This window comes from Hyperolius riggenbachi, chromosome 7 (assembly GCF_040937935.1).
Source record: "Hyperolius riggenbachi isolate aHypRig1 chromosome 7, aHypRig1.pri, whole genome shotgun sequence".
Lineage (NCBI taxonomy): Eukaryota > Metazoa > Chordata > Amphibia > Anura > Hyperoliidae > Hyperolius > Hyperolius riggenbachi.
Window position 1 is genome coordinate 62,762,202 of NC_090652.1, and position 19,199 is coordinate 62,781,400.

The following is a 19,199-nucleotide window of genomic DNA, read 5'->3' on the forward strand; positions in this document are numbered from 1 at the left end:
CACTGCATACCTGTTCTGTTCAGTGGAGTTTGGTGTGTCAGTGTGAAGCAGTACCTTAATTACACTCCCTGATTGATGTATACACATGCAAGATGTTTTAAAGCACTTTAGGCCTGTCATTTAGCATTCAATGTGATTTCTGCCCTTAAAACGCTGCTTTGCGTCAAATCCAGATTTTTCCCGGTGACTTTTGGCGTGTATCCCACTCCGCCATGCCCCCCTCCAGGTGTTAGACCCCTTGAAACATCTTTTCCATCACTTTTGTGGCCAGCATAATTTTTTTTTTTTTTCAAAGTTCGCATCCCCATTGAAGTCTATTGCGGTTCGCGAACTTTAACGCGAACCGAACCTTCCGCGAAAGTTCGCGAACCCGGTTCGCGAACCTAAAATCGGAGGTTCGGCCCAACTCTACTAATGGTCCCCCGCAGACATCCTGTGCCCGCGCAGCCACTCACTGATGCTCCGGCCCCGCCTCCAGTTCACTTCTGGAATTTCAGACTTTACAGTCTGAAAACCACTGCGCCTGCGTTGCCATGTCCTCAATACCGCTGATGTCACCAGGAGCGTACGGCGCAGACACAGACCATACTGGGCCTGTGCATTATGCTTCTGGTGACATCAGCGGGATCGAGGACACGGCAACGCAGGCGCAGTGGTTTTCAGACTTTAAAGTCTGAAATTCCAGAAGTGAACCGGAGGCGGGGCCGGAGCATCGGTGAGTGGCTGCGCGGGCACAGGATGTCTGCGGGGGACCATTAGAAGCCCCGGGTAAGTTCAACTCATTTTCCCCCGACTCCCCTACAGTGTCCCTTTAAGCAGGAGGGGGAGCGCACATGGGGGACCCAGGTGAGGGAGGGGGGTTCCTGCTGAGCTTAAGCTGGAGGGGGAGCACACATGGGGACCCAGTTGAGGGTGGGGTCCGACCCCCTCCCTGCCCCTGTGCCCAATACCCGCTTCCTGCCCTCTACCCCCTTATGCGGCGTATGCTACGCCGGGGGTCAGCTAGTATTGTTTATAACGATGATATAAATATAACTACATTCGTAATAAGTGTTGTAAAACATTAGTAAGTATTACTAAAATTTTACTAAAACTATACCTAACCCTACTCTCACATTAAGACCCCCCCTGGTGGGGCCTAACCCTAAGACCCCCCTGGTGGTGCCTAACCCTAACCACCCCCCTGGTGGTGCCTAACCCTAACCACTCCCCTGGTGGTACCTAACCCTAACCACCCCCCTCTCTGATCGCTTTATTATGTGGATAATAATGTTTTACAAATAGTGACTGTAAAAAATATATTGCAATTTACGTTTCGTACTAATTACTTTATTTTGTGAATAACCATGTTTTACAAACAGTAAGGGATAACATTTTAAATAATGTTTTAGTTTAATACGATAAATATGTTTAGTATTATTATAAACGTTATTTGTCACGGGCGCATTTTCTAAACTTAAATCATCACAAGCACAGTTATAAAACATTAAAAATCTCCGGGCGCCGTTTGTAAAACGTTAATAATCTCCGGCGCCCTTTTTTCCTGTTCTGCGGCCATTAAACATTATTTATTATGGGAGTGAATGGCAGCGCCCTTTTTGTCCACTAGCTGTTGACGCCCTTTTTCCTGTTACCTCCTGTGACAGTCAGGGATGCAGAGTGACATTTCCTGGTGTTGGTGTTGTGGTCAGTGTTGAGTTTTTATGTTTCATAAGAAATATCTTCTCCACCACAGCAAGGATGAGAAAAAACAAAACAAAAAATGTAGCAATGACCAACATGTAAATCACCATCCTCTGGAAAAGAGAAAACAAAGAAAACAATTAGTTGGCAGAATTAGGAATTGCCCTTTTTTTTCCTCTGTGATTCCCTAGCAGATGTATTATAGTGCTGCAGAATGGAGGACGGGCACTGCCAGATAGTGGTCCCAACCCTACATGTCTACAGTTAGTGATCCTCAAGTCCATAACTACGTCTCATGGGACCTCCATCTACATGCAGACCCCCTTCTGTGCCCACTCCCTCACTGTGATTTATTCTTCTGTCCCCTTCACCAGAACCCCCCTGTCAAGCTCCCCTGGCTGTGTCCATTTATTCAGACCATCGGATAAGCATGGTGGTAGTGATGCCCATGGCTTATCTCTTCCACTTATCAATTTCCAGCTGCACTCACCATCAGAAAGTACAGTTCCTACAAAAGGCAAAAACACTAATATAGCATGATTTTGTATTTAAAAAAAAGTCCAACATGCAGGGAGAAAGCCACAGTGTGGAGTATCCCAGATTCTCATAAGTAAAGCACCACACATGTAAACTGATACAGGGGACTCCCTCACCAACAGTGAAGGGCAGTGGTGCTCATCTGGATTCTGGCTATCCGGGTAACCCGGATATCCGAACTTTTTTCAGCTATCCGATTCGGATTTGGATTCCGGATTTCTGTGCAAATCCGGAAAGCAATCCGCGGATATTTGGTCGCATACCCGGATATCTGCGGATATCCGGCAGATATCTGAATCCGAATACTGTAACTAAGGAGATTACATCATTGAGCCAATCAGAGGGCTCCCTGCCGAAGCCCTAGCAACCAATCACAGAAGGGAACCTTGGCCAGCCCCACCTGATCTCATTGAGCAAATCAGAGGGCTCCCAGGCTAAGCCCTAGCACCCAATCACAGAAAGGAACACTGGCCAGGCCCCCCTGTATAATAAGGGGGCTGCCATGATGAGAAATCTGGTACTTGCTTGTGAATGCTCACTGAGAGACATGCTCCAGTGCTGCTGGCCTAGCAAGTGCTGCATACAGTGATAAACCTAAAGCTGTTCAGTGATTAACCCCTTCACTATCACTACACTATTGTTATATTGTTAATTAGGTAGCAGCCAGCTAGCTTGATTTCATTCAGAGACGTGACAGTCAGAGTGTGTGCTGCAGGGCTGCTGCAGCTGCTATGTGTCTGTGTGTTTGCTGTGCCTGTGCACAGACCAGTCCAGCTGCTGCCTGTTGGCCAGCTAGCCTTAGCTACAGTATAGGTTAAGTTAGGTTAGGGAATAGGATTACTGTGTTATTGTGTAGTTAGTACTGTAGTACTGCAGTCAGTGCTAGTAGTTGTTAGAGTAGTAGTACTACTGTGTTAGCTTACTACAGAACTGCTGTGCTATGAGCAGTGCCAGTGTGACAGTTAGTGTGCACTAGTGTCTTCTCCTCTGCTGTCGGACTGTCACTCGACACTTGGCAATTTGCATTTGGCACTTTGCACATGGCACTTTGCACTTTGCACATGGCACTTTGCACTTTGCACGTGTCGCTTTGCACTTTTCACGTGACACTTTGCACTTTGCTCGTGGCACTTTGCACATGGCACATGGCACTTTGCACGTGGCACTTTGGACTTTGCACATGGCACTTTGCATGTGGCACTTTGGACTTTGCACATGGCACTTGGCACTTTGCACGTGGCACTTGGCACTTTGCACGTGGCACTTGGCACTTTGCACTTGGCGCTTTGCACGTGGCACTTTGCACGTGACACTTTGCACGTGCCAAGTGCCACGTGCAAAGAGCAAAGTGCCATGTGCCATGTGCCAAGTGCAAAGTGCCAAGTGCCACTGCCAAGTGCCACGTCCGGCATGCTCCTGGCAGACGTTACACCTGCTGCTGCTGCATTGCCCTGCATTTGCTGCTCACACCACCAGGGTGCCACAGGCCACTTCTGCTGTGCTGATACCAGCTATATTTAACCCAAAACACAATTGCTCTATAATTTTTTGGAGGTGTCTTGGCTGAAAACTGCCATGTCCCAGTTGTGCGGTTGGACTTTGGACGCAATGTGGGCTGCATGACCGCTGTCTGGAACCTAGTCCTGATGTTAACTGACAGCCATTTTTTTTTGGGGGGGGGGGGATTTTAAGTCCCCACATCATCAATTAGTGTTTCCCTTAAAAAAAACATGATTCTACATGCCTCATTTACCCTTAAAAACATTTTAAAAGCAATTTAAAGGCCACTTCCGGTTTCCCTATCCAGATATCCGAATCTGCCCGGATATCCCGGATACTAGGGTCGGATATCCGATTCTATTCGGATACCCAAAAGTTCAGATCCGGATATCCAATCCGGATCAATTTGAATTTTGAAAAGGGGTATCCGAGCATCCCTAGTGAAGGGGCATACTGGATCGTTGCCACCTCACCAGGTGGATCTAGCCTGTGTTTCAATATGGTTGGGAATGAGTCCCAGGTTACAGAAAAGGAACTCTTGTTAGTATAATGATCCACATTTGAGCACACCACTATGCTCATATAGTACCAGGTTTCTTTATAGGAGGATCGATTTAAATCAAGTGAAGCCACAAAATAGCGATCTGCTTCCAAAATTTTAGTTTCACACTTTATTATGTTCACAAAAAAATATTTTTCTTCTTCAAAAAGGTAGAAAAATTATTTGTAAAGCAGCAGAAGAATTTGTGGTACAGACATATAAAAAGCAATACAAAAAGCAGATCATAGACACTGTGTGCTTTGTTTGATGAAAAAATGTAATTTTAGTTCAGGCGAGGACACTAGTCCGTTTCGGGTTATTGACCCTTTGTCAGGCCTTTACAAAGCATAGAGAATTATCTTGTTTGCAGCTGAGTTTCCCTATGTCAGCCATCAGTCAGGTGCCGGGTTGTGTCTGGTTGGAACAGATACCTCTTTACTAATCAAATTCATTTTTGGTCTTTTATGACTGTACATATTCTCTGGTCAAGATAATTCTCTATGCTTTGTAAAGGCCTGACGAAGGGTCAATAACCCGAAACGGACTAGTGTCGTCGCCTGAACTAAAATTATCTTTTTTCATCAAACAAAGCACACAGTGTCTATGATCTGCTTTTTGTATTGCTTTTTTTTATGTCTGTACCACAAATTCTTCTGCTGCTTTACAAATAATTTTTCTACCTTTTTGAAGAAGAAAAATAATTTTTTTGTGAATATAATCAAGTGGGAAACTAAAATTTTGGAAACAGATCGCTATTTTGTGGCTTCACTTGATTTAAATCGATCCTCCTATAAAGAAACCTGGATCTAGTCTGTGTGCATATATATCACATTCAGGTTTTCCAACAACAAATGAATCAACTCCTCTTCATTGTATTAAATTTCTATTTAGTCCAAAAGCATGCATGAACATGATAAAAACAAACACCATCATGTAATTCAATGTTACTGAGCTCCTCGCGCTAAATTAAATTGCACTTTCACGACAGGTTGTTGTCAGCGCTTGTAATAAATTTCTCCGCCGTCCAACTGGGCACTACTGGGGGGATTAGCATGCTGCATCCCGTTTAGTTCTCCCGCTCCCACTCCTGCTCTTCTCTTACTTCAAACTTAAAACGTTCACATTATATCCACCTGGGAACTTTTTACTGTCAATGCCACCATGCTGACCTTGGGGTCTTGATGAATGGAGACGGCCAAGGAAGCCAAGGAGAAAAGCCCTGGTGGAACAGGAAGGAAGAAGTCTAGGCCCCTCCTCCCTGCCACACCCATATGATTACGTTGTTGGCTGCTACCCCATAGTTATGCCACTGGTGACCCCATGTTCGATTCTTTGTTTATGGTAATTATACTGCTGAATTATGATAAAGCTGAGCATACCTGTTGGACAGTGATTCTGGCCACTGGGTACAAAACATACAATATGAGGGAGTATTGTAAAGTTTTAATTATCACCCGGAATTTATTATGCTATGTGGATGAAATTTTGTCAGTACCATCATGGGTTCCTAAGTGCATGATGTAGAGTAGTGGTGCTCGGATACGGCCGATCACGGATTCGAGTAAATCCGGCAAAGGTGGAATCGAAATCCAGATCAGCTGTGATTTTGATCCGGATTTGAAATGGACTTACAAATTCGATGTGTATTTTCCCCGTGCTTGCCTGTAAAATCCGCGATCACAGCCGTGATCACGGATTAGACTTTAACGTTAATAGAAAGCCCCCATGCATGCTACAACCCCCAAAATTGAATGGATTATAAGGGTGAGAAGGGGCTACAACTTAAAAAAAAAATTCAAGAAATTTTCGTTTTTGAGAAAAATCGATTTTGAAGTTACTGTAAATTAACACCTTAAATGTGGATATTAATTGGTAATAATTGGTTTTAAACACAGAAATATACTTTAAAGGGAGTATCCAAGCAAAATAAAAAAAAAGATCCACTTATCTGGGGCTTCCTCCAGCCCGTGGCAGCCGTCCTGTGCCCTCGCCGCAGCTCCGGAGGCTCCCGGTCTTCTCCGCTGCAGAACCCGACCTCGCTAGATTGGGTTCCGGGTAGGCGTCTTCTGTGTTCCACTGCGCGGGTCACGTGGTCCAGGCGACGTCATCAGGAGGGTACTGCGCAGGCGCAGAAGACTATCGCACTGTCACTGGTGGTACCACAGCATAATAATGCTGCCCAAAAATTATATGCATCTGTGGACCCTGGCGGTGGGAACACAGACTGCAGTAGAGAAACTCAGCGGAAGCAAGAGGAGGACTAAGCAGTCAGTGGGGCAGCACAGAACGACCTTGGCACCTCACTGGTGATACCACAGCATGGTAATGCTGCCCAAAAATTGTATGCATCTGTTGACCCTGGCGGTGGGAACACAGACTGCAGTAGGAAAAATGCAGCAGTAAGAGGAGCAGCGTGTCAGCAGCAGCAGCATATGAGGCCATGGGTTCAAAAGATTCCTCCGCACACCTTCCATAGGATAAAAGCAAATTATTTTATTGAATCTTCATAAAAAAGAGCAAAAACAGGACAACATACAAGCTGACTCATTTCTGACCCTACCGGGTCCTTAGTCGCAGCTATCGTAATATACTTCAAACCGTCTTAAATACCTAGAGACCACACCCCCTTACCTTACCTAGGAGGCCATAGGAATTGACGGGTGTCACCACAGCAAGAAAAATGAAATGAACCAGGCCAAGCAGTGCTGCTCGGATACCCCTTTTCAAAATCCGGATCCGATTCGGATCCGGATACCCAGATATCCGATCCGGGTCAGATATCCGATTTCAAAAATTTCCAATCCGAATCGGATATCCGACCCTAGTATCTGGGAGATCCGGGCAAATTCGAATATCCGAATAGAAAACCGGAAGTGGCCTTTAAATTGCTTTAAAAATGTTTTTTAAGGTAAATGAGGCATGTAGCATTTTTAAGGGGAACACTTATTGATGATGTGGGGACTTAAAATCCCCCCCACCCCCTCAAAAAAAAAATTGGCTGTCAATTAACATCAGGCCTAGGTTCCAGGCAGCGGTCGTGCAACCCACATTTGTCTCAATTCACTAAGCTTATCTCCTGTCTTTAATAACTCTTCTGAGCTGTTTCTACGGTTATCACCATGGTGATAACTGTAGAAACAGCTCAGAAGAGTTATTAAAGACAGGAGATAAGCTAAGTGAATTGAGGCCATTTTGTGTCCAAAGTCCAACTGCACAGCTGGAACATGGCAGTTTTCAGCCCAGACACCTCCAAACAATTACGCAGCAATTGTGTTTTGGGCTAAATATAGGTGGTATCAGCACAGCAGCAGTGGCCTGTGGCACCCTGGCGGTGGGAGCAGCAAAGACAGCAGGAGCAGGGCAATGCAGCAGCTTTGGCACTTGGCACGTGGCACTTGGCACTTTGCATTTGGCACTTTGCACGTGCCACCTGCCACGTGCAAAGTGCCACGTGCAAAGTGCCACGTGCAAAGTGCCACATCACGTGCAAAGTGCTAAGTGAAAAGTGCCACGTGCTAAGTACACTTTGCACATTGCACGTGATGTGGCACTTTGCACTTTGCACGTGGCACTTTGCACGTGACCTGGCACTTTGCACGTGACCTGGCACTTTGCACTTTGCACGTGGCACTTTGCACGAGATGTGGCACTGTGCACTTTGCACGTGACGTGGCACCTGGCACGTGGCACGTGCCGAGTGACAGTCAGACAGCAGAGGAGAAGACACTAACTGTCACACTGGCACTGCTCACAGCACAGCAGTTCTGTAGTAAGCTAACACAGTAGTACTACTACTCTAACAGCTACTAGCACTGACTGCAGTACTACAGTACTAACTACACAATAACACAGTAATCCTATTCCCTAATTCCTAACTTAACCTATACCTAACCTAAGGCTAATAGCTGGCCAGCAGGCAGCAGCTGGCCTGCTGGTCTGTGCACAGCACACACAGACACGTAGCAGCTGCCTGCAGCACACACTCTGACTGTCACACAATAACATTAAGCTAATTAATGATTTAACAATAGTGTAGTGATAGTGAAGGGGTTAATCACTGACCAGCTTTCAGTTTATCACTGTGTACAGCACTTGGTAGGCCAGCAGGCCTGCAGCACACACTCTGACTGTCACACAATGACATCAAGCTAATTAATGATTTTACAATAGTGTAGTGATAGTGAAGGGGCTAATCACTGAACAGCTTTAGGTTTATTACTGTGTACAGCCCTTGCTAGGCCAGCAGCACTGGAGCGTGTCTCTCAGTGAGCATTCAGCAAGCTAGGACGATATGTCTCATCATGGCAGCCCTCCTTAAAATACAGGGGGTCTGGACAGTGTTCCTTTCTGTGAATGGGTGCCAGGGTTTAGGCTGGGAGCCCTCTGATTGGCTCAATGAGGTCAGGTGGGGCTGGCCAGGGTTCCCCTCTGTGATTGGTTACTAGGGCTTCTGCTGGGAGTCCTCTGATTGGCTCCAGGACGTCATCTCCTTAGTTACAGTATTTCGGATCCGGATATCCACGTTATGCGCCCAAATATCTGCAGATAGCTATCCGGATTTGGGCCCAGGTATCCTGAATCCGAATCCGGTCGGATAGCTGAAAAAAGTTTGGATATCCGGGTTACCCGGATATCTGGAATCCTGATGAGCAGCACTGATTAGGTGTACTAGGTTCTATGTTGCGTTGGAAAGGCAGGCATTATAAAAATTCCTAGGCAGCCACTTCATGTCCCCCTGTGGCTGACAGCAGGGGCCAGAAACTCACCTTCCACCCAAGCCTGGTTAATTTTGAGGAAGAAGAGTTTGCCCAAAGACTCGTTGGACAGGCAAGAGCGCTTCTCGGTGACCACGCCACCAGCCGCACTGAAGCATCTCTCTGAGAGGACACTGAAAGGGGACCAGGACAGAACTTCCAGAGCGTACTGGGCAAGCTCCCTCCAGATCTCCAGTCTCTTGACCCAGTACTCCATGGGGTCCACAGGGCTGTCCATGTCAAGCCCCCTGAATGACTCCATGTCATCAGACACCATGCTGGTCAGTCGCTGGTGCTGGATGGAGGAGGATGCTGTGGCTGGCACCTCTGCTCTGGGCAGATCACCTGCATACAGGCTCTTCGTCAGGCTCAGCAGGTCTCTGTGCCAGCTGCTGCTGGTGGCTGTAGGCACCTGTTGCTGTGTTGGCAGAACAGCAACAGTAGGGGTGAAAGGCTGGGGGAATGCTTCCTGCAGTCTGTGCACAAGGGCCTCCTGCAACTCCCGAGCAAGCGCTCGGTGGTGGATGGCAACATGAACTGTCCCAGCTTCCCCTTCAGACCTGGGTCCAAGATCAAGGTGATCCATATGTCCTCCCTTTCACACATCTGGATCAACCGGGGGTCCCTGCAAAGGCAGCGCAACATGTGTGAGCCATGTGGAGAGGCAGGCATTGGCAGGCACATCTTCGTCTTTGTCCCCCCTCGAGAGGACATGCCTGTTCTCCTCTTCCTGCGCCATGTCGTCCTGAAACCGCCACCCCCGCACAACGGCAGTGGCACTCTGCTGCTCCCTCGTAGCATTCAGGTTAGGGACCCCCAACTCCTCCACTACCTGTAAGTCGTCGTCCTCATCCTCCTGTGAGGTGGACTGTGCTGCTTGCTCTTGATCCAACTAGCTCAGGGCTGCCTCCCCCTCTGCCATCAGATCACACATTGCCCTGTCCAGCAGGCAACCCAGGGGCACCCACTCACAGATGGATGCCCGCTCCCGGCTCACCATCTTGGTTCCCTGCAGGAAGGGAGTCAAAACCAGGCACACTTGCTGCATGCCTGTCCACTGAGCTATGGTGATTAGCGGCAGCGGGTTGGTGGAGCCGTAGACGTTTTGGTCATGGATGTACCACTTAAGAGGCATCCTGTGCTGCCACAGCCGATCTAACATCACCAGAGTTGAGTTCCAGTGAGTTGGGACATCAATGATTGGTCGGTGTGATGGCAGGCCCGCGCGCTGCTGTAGGTCGGCCAGGGTTGCAGAGGTAGTGGTGGAGTGGTGGCAGGGCAGTTTCTAGGCTAAATTTCACCCAGGGCGAGAGTGTAAAAATCGCCCCCCCCCCCCCCACCATGGAGCCAGGTATAGGTGCCCACAGTATAGGTTAGCTACGTAGGTGCCACCAGTATGTGTTAATTAGCCAGGTGCCTGCAGTATAGGTTAGATAGGTAGATGCCCCCAGTATAGGTTAGATAGGTAGGTGTCTGCTGCATAGGTTAGGTAGGTAAGTGACTGCAGTATAGGTTAGATAGGTAGGTGACTGCAGTATAAGTTATATAGGTAGGTGACTGCAGTATAGTTTAGGTAGGTAAGTGACTGCAGTATAGGTTAGATCGGTAGGTGACTGCAGTATAGGTTAGGTAGGTAAGTGACTGCTGTATATGTTAGATAGGTAGGTGCCAGTATAGGTTAGGTAGGTAAGTGACTGCTGTACAGGTTAGATAGGTAGGTGACTGCAGTACAGCTTAGATAGGTAGGTGCCAGTATAGGTTAGGTAAATGACTGCAGTATAGGTTAGGTAAGTAAGTGACTGCGGTATAGGTAAGGTAGGTAAGTGATTGCAGTATAGGTTAGGAAGGTAAGTGACTGCAGTATAGGTTAGGTAGGTAAGTGATTGCAGTATAGCTTATTAGGAAGGTGACTGCAGTATAGCTTAGATAGGTAGGTGCCAGTATAGGTTAGAAAGGTAGGTGCCTGCAGTATATCTTAGATAGGTAGGTGACTGCAGTATAGGTTAGGTAGGTAAGTGACTGCTGTATAGGTTAGGTAGGTAAGTAATTGCAGTATAGGTTAGGTAGGTAAGTGATTGCAGTATAGCTTATTAGGAAGGTGACTGCAGTATAGCTTAGATAGGTAGGTGCCAGTATAGGTTAGAACGGTAGGTGCCTGCAGTATATCTTAGATAGGTAGGTGACTGCAGTATAGGTTAGGTAGGTAAGTGACTGCTGTATAGGTTAGGTAGGTAAGTAATTGCAGTATAGGTTAGGTAGGTAAGTGATTGCAGTATAGGTTAGGTAGGTAAGTAACTGCTGTATAGGTTAGGTAGGTAAGTGACTGCAGTATAGGTTAGGTAAGTAGGTGCTGCAGTATAGGTTAGGTAGGTGCTGCAGTATAGGTTAGGTAGGTAGGTGCTGCAGTATAGGTTAGGTAGGTGCTGCAGTATAGATTAGGTAGGTAGGTGCTGCAGTATAGGTTAGGTAGGTAGGTGCTGCAGTATATGTTAGGAAGGTAGGTGCTGCAGAATAGATTAGGTAGGTACTGCAGTATAGGTTAGGTAGGTACTGCAGTGTAGATTAGGTAGGTAGGTGCTGCAGTATAGATTAGGTAGGTAGGTGCTGCAGTATAGATTAGGTGGGTGGGTAGGAGCTGCAGTATAGATTAGGTAGGTAGGTAAGTGCTGCAGTACAGATTAGGTAGGTAGGTAGGTGCTGCAGTATAGATTAGGTAGGTAGGTGCTGCAGTATAGATTAGGTAGGTAGGTGCTGCAGTATAGATTAGGTAGGTAGGTGCTGCAGTATAGATTAGGTAGGTAGGTGCTGCAGTATAGATAGGTAGGTAGGTAGGTGCTGCAGACTAGATTAGGTAGGTAGGTGCTGCAGTATAGATTAGGTAGGTAGGTGCTGCAGTATAGATTAGGTAGGTAGGAGCTGCAGTATAGATTAGGTAGGTAGGTAGGTGCTGTAGTATAGATTAGGTAGGTAGGTAGGTGCTGCAGTATAGATTAGGTAGGTAGGTGCTGCAGTATAGATTAGGTAGGTAGGAGCTGCAGTATAGATTAGGTAGGTAGGTAGGTGCTGCAGTATAGATTAGGTAGGTAGGTAGGTGCTGCAGTATAGATTAGGTAGGTAGGAAGGTGCTGCAGTATAGATTTGGTAGGTAGGTGCTGCAGTATAGATTAGGTAGGTAGGTGCTGCAGTATAGATTAGGTAGGTAGGTGCTGCAGTATAGATTAGGTGGGTGGGTAGGAGCTGCAGTATAGATTAGGTAGGTAGGTAGGTAAGTGCTGCAGTATAGATTAGGTAGGTAGGAGCTGCAGTATAGATTAGGTAGGTAGGTAAATGCTGCAGTATAGATAAGGTAGGTAGGTAGGTAGGTTCTGCAGTATAGATTAGGTAGGTAGGTGCTGCAGCGTGGTGGGAGCGGGCATAATAGTAATAACTCACCTTTTACTTTAGCAGAATAGCCGATCTCATGCTGCTTCAATGTACTTCCTTTCCCGACATCTGTCTCAGTAACAGCGCCCCCTGTGTTGACATGGGGAACATCAACACAGGGGGCGCTGTTACTGAGACAGATGCCAGGAAAGGAAGTACATTGAAGCAGCGTGGGACGAGATCGGCTATTCTGCTGCACGAAGGTGAGTTATTACTATTATACCGGCTCCCACCGCCACAGCGCCCCCCTCGGGCCACAACAATACAGCGCCCCGGGCGATTGCACGTATCGCACGCCCATAGAAACGGGGCTGAGTGGCGGAAATGGTGCACCAGCGTCTGCACAGCTTCCAGCAGCTTGTCCATCCCCGGGTAGGTGTACAGGAAGTGCTGCAACACCAAATTGAGGACGTGGCCAACTGACTTTGAGGCCTCTAGGGGTCAGCCACCTCTGCTCCTGCTCCCTGAGGGTGGCCAGGGTGTGGGCGGCTGTAAGCTTATCCTTCCCCAGCCTGACCAATTTCAGAAGCCCTTGGCAGTGATGAGGCTTTGTGCTGCTGCTGATGAGACAGGCTTTCTTGCTGCAGGGTGTGGAGGGAATGGGACCAGAGGAGCCTGCTGCATCCACCCTGATCCCGCGTGGTGGTGGCACCACCAGCTGGCCTGCTCCCTTGTCAGTTACCACTGCTGCATTCTTCTCATCTCCCCTTCAACCAATGTCACCAATGTCAATGTGTGCGGTAAAGGACAGGTAGCGGCCTGTCCCAAGTCGGCTGCTTCAGGAGTCCATGGTGATATGGACCCACTCGTCCATGACGTGGTCAAGCAAATGGGCCACGTTTTCCACCACAAACTCATGCAGCACTGGGATGGCGGTCCTTGAAAAGTAGTGGCGTCTGGGAATTCGCCACTCTGGGATCCCAAACTGGAGCAGCGCGCACATATCACCCCCCTCCTGCACCAGGGAGTACGGAAGGAGCTGGGAACACATGGCCCGGGCCAGCAAGCCATTCAGCTTCTGGATCTACCTGTAACCAGGAGGCAGAGGCTTGGTCAAACCCTGAAAGCTGTCACTCAGCAGGGTCTGTCGATGTCCTGCAGGGGAAGTCGAGGAGGCCAATGAGGACTGGCTGGCCTCACCAGCCTCAATGGGCTTGATTCACAAAAGGGTGCTAAGTGTTAGCACGCCAGTGAAAAGCCGCTTAGCACATGCAAAGTGCCTTTGCATGCGGTAATATGCGCGCGTTAAGTTGGTGCGCCCGAAACGTTGCACCGGTGCGCGCGAAACGTCGCAACGTCCGCATGTAGAGTAGCCTGATAAGCTCGCACCGGTGCGACGTTTCGGGCACAACAACTTAATGCACGATCAGTAACAGCTTTGCCCATGCAAACTACTTAGCACCCTAGTTTGCACGTGCAAAGCTTTTAGTCGTGCTAACTATGTTAGCACCCTTTTGTGAATCAAGCCCTATGTCTGTGGCATGAGCTGCCAAAGGCGCACTGGAGGGAGAAGTGCGTTTTCGTGCTGCTGCAGGGGCTTGAAGACCATGAGGGAGGGATGATGCTGCTGATGATCCTGAATGCCGCATGGTGGGTCTCCTGCTCTGACCACCCCCTTCCTGGTCCTTCAGCCTCTTAAACTCTACAAAATCATTACAGTGATAGCCCTTCAGGTGGGCCTGGAGGGATGAGGTACTGATCTTGGCCGCGTTGCGCCCATGGCCCAAGTTTTTTTTTGCAGGAGTTACGCACTGCATAGCTTGCATCCAGGGTGGACACATGGAAAAAAATCCATATTGGGGATGTAAACTGCCCCCTACATTGTGAAGAGGGTGTGGTGGCTCTCTCTGTGGTTGGGGGTTGCATGGTGGTGGTGGTGCTGCTGCTGCTGCTGATGCCGGCTGAAGCAGCGGCCTGTGGTTCCTGGCTTCCACGCCCATTGCTAGACCTGCCTCTGCCTGACATGTGGCGATACAATTGCCTACGCCCCTGTGCCTCATCTCTGAGCTGCCTTCAGAGACCTCAGGCTCATAAGGACGGTCCTCCTGCCAATCATCCTTGTCGTCAGATTGAAACACCTCGTCTCCTGATCCCCCCACCACCTCTTCTGCCCCAACATCCCCAGACACAGACCCTCCTCATCCTCAAAATCTGCTTGTGCTGGCCCGTGCACAACCTCCTCCACATCAGGCCCCATCATGACCTCATCATAGGTAGACGCTCTGAGCCGGACTGAGGGACAGAACACTCTCGTCCAGGGAGGGCTGACCAATGGCTGCTGGGGTGGATGTCACAGCTAGTGGGGGGCATTGGCTGCTGCTGCTGCTGGGAGTGCTGGTAACAGGGTAGGTCTGGAAACAAGTAAAAATGGGCTGCTTCTCCGTCACCATCTCCATCAATGCCTGTGGCTGCGAGTGACTCTCCTGAATGACCACACGCAGGGGCATAACTAGAAGTCCCTGGGCCCCCCTGCAAGAATTTGAGCAGGCGGGCCTCCCCCCCACCCTGGGGCCCGCTCATGGCCGTTTTAGGGGGCAGGAGGGGTCGCAGCATGAGGGGAGAGCTTGGTAGCACCTCGGGCTCTCCCTCTGCGCTCCCCTCCTGCCTCTATGTAAGTGTTAGCAGCGGCGACGGCAGCAGCTATAATTACCTCCATTCACCACTGGAGGTCGCCGATCTGCAAGGGCTTCACATTACTTTCACATTACTTCCTGTTACAGGAAGTAATGTGAAGCCCTTGCAGATCGGCAACCTTCATGGTGGATGGAGGTAATTATAGCTGCTGCTGCCGCCGCTGCTGCTAACGCTTACATAGAGGCAGGAGTGGAGCGCAGAGGGGAGAGCCCGAGGTGAGGGGTGGGGGACCGTCCCCCCTCCCCACCTCCCCACCGACGTGCTACCAAGCTCTCCCCTCATGCTGCGACCCCTCCTGCCCCCCCCAAACGACCATGAGCAGGCCCCAGGGGGCAGGGGCTGCTTCCCCTATTGTTACGCCAGTGACCACACGGCGATCCAAGGTGCTGAAAATAAGTGCCACTGCCAACGGCATCGGCTTTGCTGCTGATGGACGCCTCTCTGCTGCATCCCCTGCAGCAGAGCACCCTCTCCCTGGCCAGGGACCAGTCCCAGAAGCAGCGAAGGTGATGCCACTCCATCTCCTGCCACGCCCACAACCCCTGCCAGATATTCTCTGTGCACAAGATTTGAAGGTGGAAAGTTTGCTGCTTTTTACTGTCAATAATATGTTTGTTACCCTGAGGACAGATGGAATATAACAGGGGGCTTTCTTTATTGATTTCTTTTTTTAAACAGAAAAGAAAAAAAATGCAGAGAGCGCAAATACTGAATACAGTAATAGAGCAGTAAAATCAGTGAACACTTACCTGCCTGCTCTACGCACAGCAAAGTAACTGCACTGTTTTTTTTCCGAAGTTACCCACTGCATAGCTTGCATCCAGGGTGGACACTTGGAAAAAATTCCATATTGGGGTTGCAAACTGCCCCTATGGTGTGAAGCGGCTCTCCCTGTGGTTGCGAGTTGCATGGTGGTGGTGGTGGTGCTGCTGATGCAGGCTGAAGCAGCGGCCTGTGGCCCCTGGCTTCCACACCCACTGCTAGACCTGCCCCTGCCTGACATGTGGCGATACAAGTGCCTAGGCTTCTGTACCTCATCTCCGAGCTGCCTTCGGAGACCTCAGCCACATAAGGACGGTCCTCCTGCCAACACGTACCTGCCTACTCTATGCACAGCTAAGTAACTGCACATTAGCACTATACAATGCCACTGGCTATGCTGAGTGACAACACAACTAACTTTAGTTGATCACTGGCTAGCTAATACAAGTATCAAATACAGTAATAGAGCATAAAAATCAGTGAACATGTGCCTCTGGCACAGTACACTGTCACTGATTACCAGGCCCGGATTTACATCATAGGAGCCTATAGGCACAGATGTCCTGGCACCATAAACTATGTCCTCCATGAATCTACAAACCCCCACTGAAGCTCACCACAAGTGTGCAGGCTGGCCTTGTCACTTCTCCCTTACTTCCCTTACTTATCATAGGTAGCTACAGGTGTCCCATAGCATTAGCTAGCTAGAAATACCCTCAATATTAAGTAACTAGAGGTGCCTCCTACTGAAGTGAGATCTCATCAGTGGAATGCCGAGAGCTGGGTGAGTAACCTCATTTACAATCAACTTGAGATTTTGCATAAGGAAGGAGGGAAGCACTAGAGGAGGGGATTGAGTCACCTTTCCATCATCAGGTGCCTGTAGGCACGTGCCTATGTGCCTTATGGTAAATCCGGCCCTGCTGACTACACTGAGTGACTGAGTGACTACAACTAACTGAAGTTCATCACACCTGGCTGGCTAGCTAATTACAGTAATACAGCAGTAAAATTGTAAAATTATTGAACCTGCCTGCCTGCACTAAGCACAGTACTTAGTACACTGTCACTGACGAGTCTACACTGACTACCACTGGCTAGTTAGCTAAATACAAGTATAATATACAGTAATAGAGCAATGAAATGAGTGAAAACACTGGTTTTACACCAAACAAATGCTCTTGCTTTGGAACAATATAGACTGGAGATGCTCTCAGTCCACAGAATCTTGCAGGGACGGATATTTTAACATGGCAGCTGCTTTATATACAGGAGGGGAGGGCAGAGCCTATCCTCATATGACTGGTTGCTCAGGGCCTATGCTTGGGGCTTCTGATTGGCCCAGGGACACCATTTCCACCAATCACGACTTTCCGTTGTGGAATTTCATTTGTGATGATGGGCCGAATACACATAACCATGGCGGAATCCGTGATGGATACCTGTGATCGTCATCCGATCACGTATTCAGATCACGGTGTCCAATAGAGGAAAAATGGTCATGAATCACGGCGCCATGGAGAGCACCACTGATGCAGAGAAAATCAGCTTACTGTATCCTTTATTTCTTTTGCCAAAAGTGACTTAAAGAGAAACTCCGACCAAGAATTGAACTTTATCCCAATCAGTAGCTGATATACCCCCTTTTACATGACAAATCTATTGCATTTCACAAACAGACCATCAGGGGGCACTGTATGACTGATTTTGTGACGAAACCCCTCCCACATGAAACTCTGGTACCGCGGTACTCTGGGCAAACTGCCACAATGTAACAATGTTCAAAGACAGGAATTAGCTGTTTACAGCTGTCTCTAACAGCCAGAACAGCTAGCAGCAGCTACATAACCTGCCCACAGTAACAATGTCACCATGTAATAAATGTCAGAATGTAAATCTGGGAGAGGAAAGATTTTACAATGAGCAAACACTGACTAAATCATTTATACATAATTATTGTAAAAATGAAGCACTTTTTTATTACATTATTTTCACTGGAGTTCCTCTTTAAGGTGTACCTGAGATAGGAATAAAATATATATACATACATGTCACGGACGATTGCGGGGGCGCAGGCGCGTCCTGGAACCGCCCGTGAAGAAAAGAACGATCGCACTCGATTCCTGCGTCGATTGCGCTTCAAATCGGTACAATCTGGATTTATTGTGTAGGAGGTCTGCAGTCCCTTCTTAGCAGAGGAATAGCATCACCTTAACTGCAGGATGGCTCTTTTGATATGCTAATGAGCCTGGGCCCAGAGAGTCCCTGGCTTCAAGCTGTGCTGATGGCCCATCCATCAGGTATAAGGTGACAAACACCATGTCTGAACCAGCCCTTAGAGTGAGGGAACTCAGACACTCCGACTCCTTTTCCCAGCAGGGAGCCGACATGTGGCTTGCTGCTGCCAACTTCAAAGAACCTTTGCCTGGGAATGACCTGGTATAAATCCCAGGGGTCTCTCATATTCCATAAATTGCTATATGTATCATATTTTCTGTGTTGCCAGGCTGGCAGACCCTCCAAACTAACAGAGCAGGTAGGGCCCTGCCTGGCGTTGGTTCTGAGCACATTTCAGAACCTTCTGAGGTAAAGACTGCCCGTTAGGCAGTCCAACAGTGCCCTAATGGTACCACAGGGGTCCCACCCCTCATGTTTGGTATCAGACTGCTGGGTACATCGAGGCAGATCTGGAAATATTAGTAAATCTGCCCTGACCTGTACGGTTCTGTGAGATAGAGCCCATATATGGGTAGATATGATTTCTAGCCCCAGTACAAGAGGAGGGCTCATCTCATCTTTGAAGGAGGTGTATAGCTCCCCGCCCTCACTCCCTCCTACTGAAGCAGGGGCATAAGAATGGCTGAGGACTAAAACTCAGTGTCCTCCACACTGAAACATCTTGCACTCATCAGATGCCAGCTTGAGGATATGCTGGCATCCACCTGGTCTGAACTCTGGACTTTGAAACCAAGGACTTTATGATTCTTCCCACAATAAGGACATCTTTCCAGAACTAAGTATTTTTTCTCCCTTCTTTTATTTTTCATACTGGCTATCACTGTTTTCATAATTGTTGATTTTAAATAATTGTCTGTATATATTAATTATTTATATTGCGTGAATAAACGACTTTCCTAAGTCATTCACTGTTCCGCTACTCTGCTTATCAGCACACACAGAATTGATCCCGGGTCTCTGAAGATACGCTACTGTTTGTTTGTTGTTGGCTAGACAGAATATCGTGTGTTTAACCGTTTTATTCGCAGGACTAGTCAGTTAGTGAGTTCCTCTGTCTCAGGAAACAGAGGTGGTGGCAGATCCCATGAACTAGTGTGTGAGTTGTAATCACCCGTGTCTCACAGGCT

The 19,199-nt window shown here is 48.3% G+C and overlaps 1 protein-coding gene across 1 annotated transcript in view; it reads right to left on the minus strand.

Moving 5' to 3' along the window:
* Window positions 1-1,366: 1,366 nt before the first annotated feature.
* The window catches only part of LOC137525533 (uncharacterized), a 39,269-nt gene continuing 21,436 nt past the window's right edge, over window positions 1,367-19,199 (minus strand). Inside the window, exon 5 of the mRNA XM_068246664.1 lies at window positions 1,367-1,796. Within this exon, the coding sequence (XP_068102765.1) occupies window positions 1,647-1,796 (150 nt within the window). The 3' untranslated portion in view covers window positions 1,367-1,646. The remainder of the gene's footprint in view (window positions 1,797-19,199) is intronic.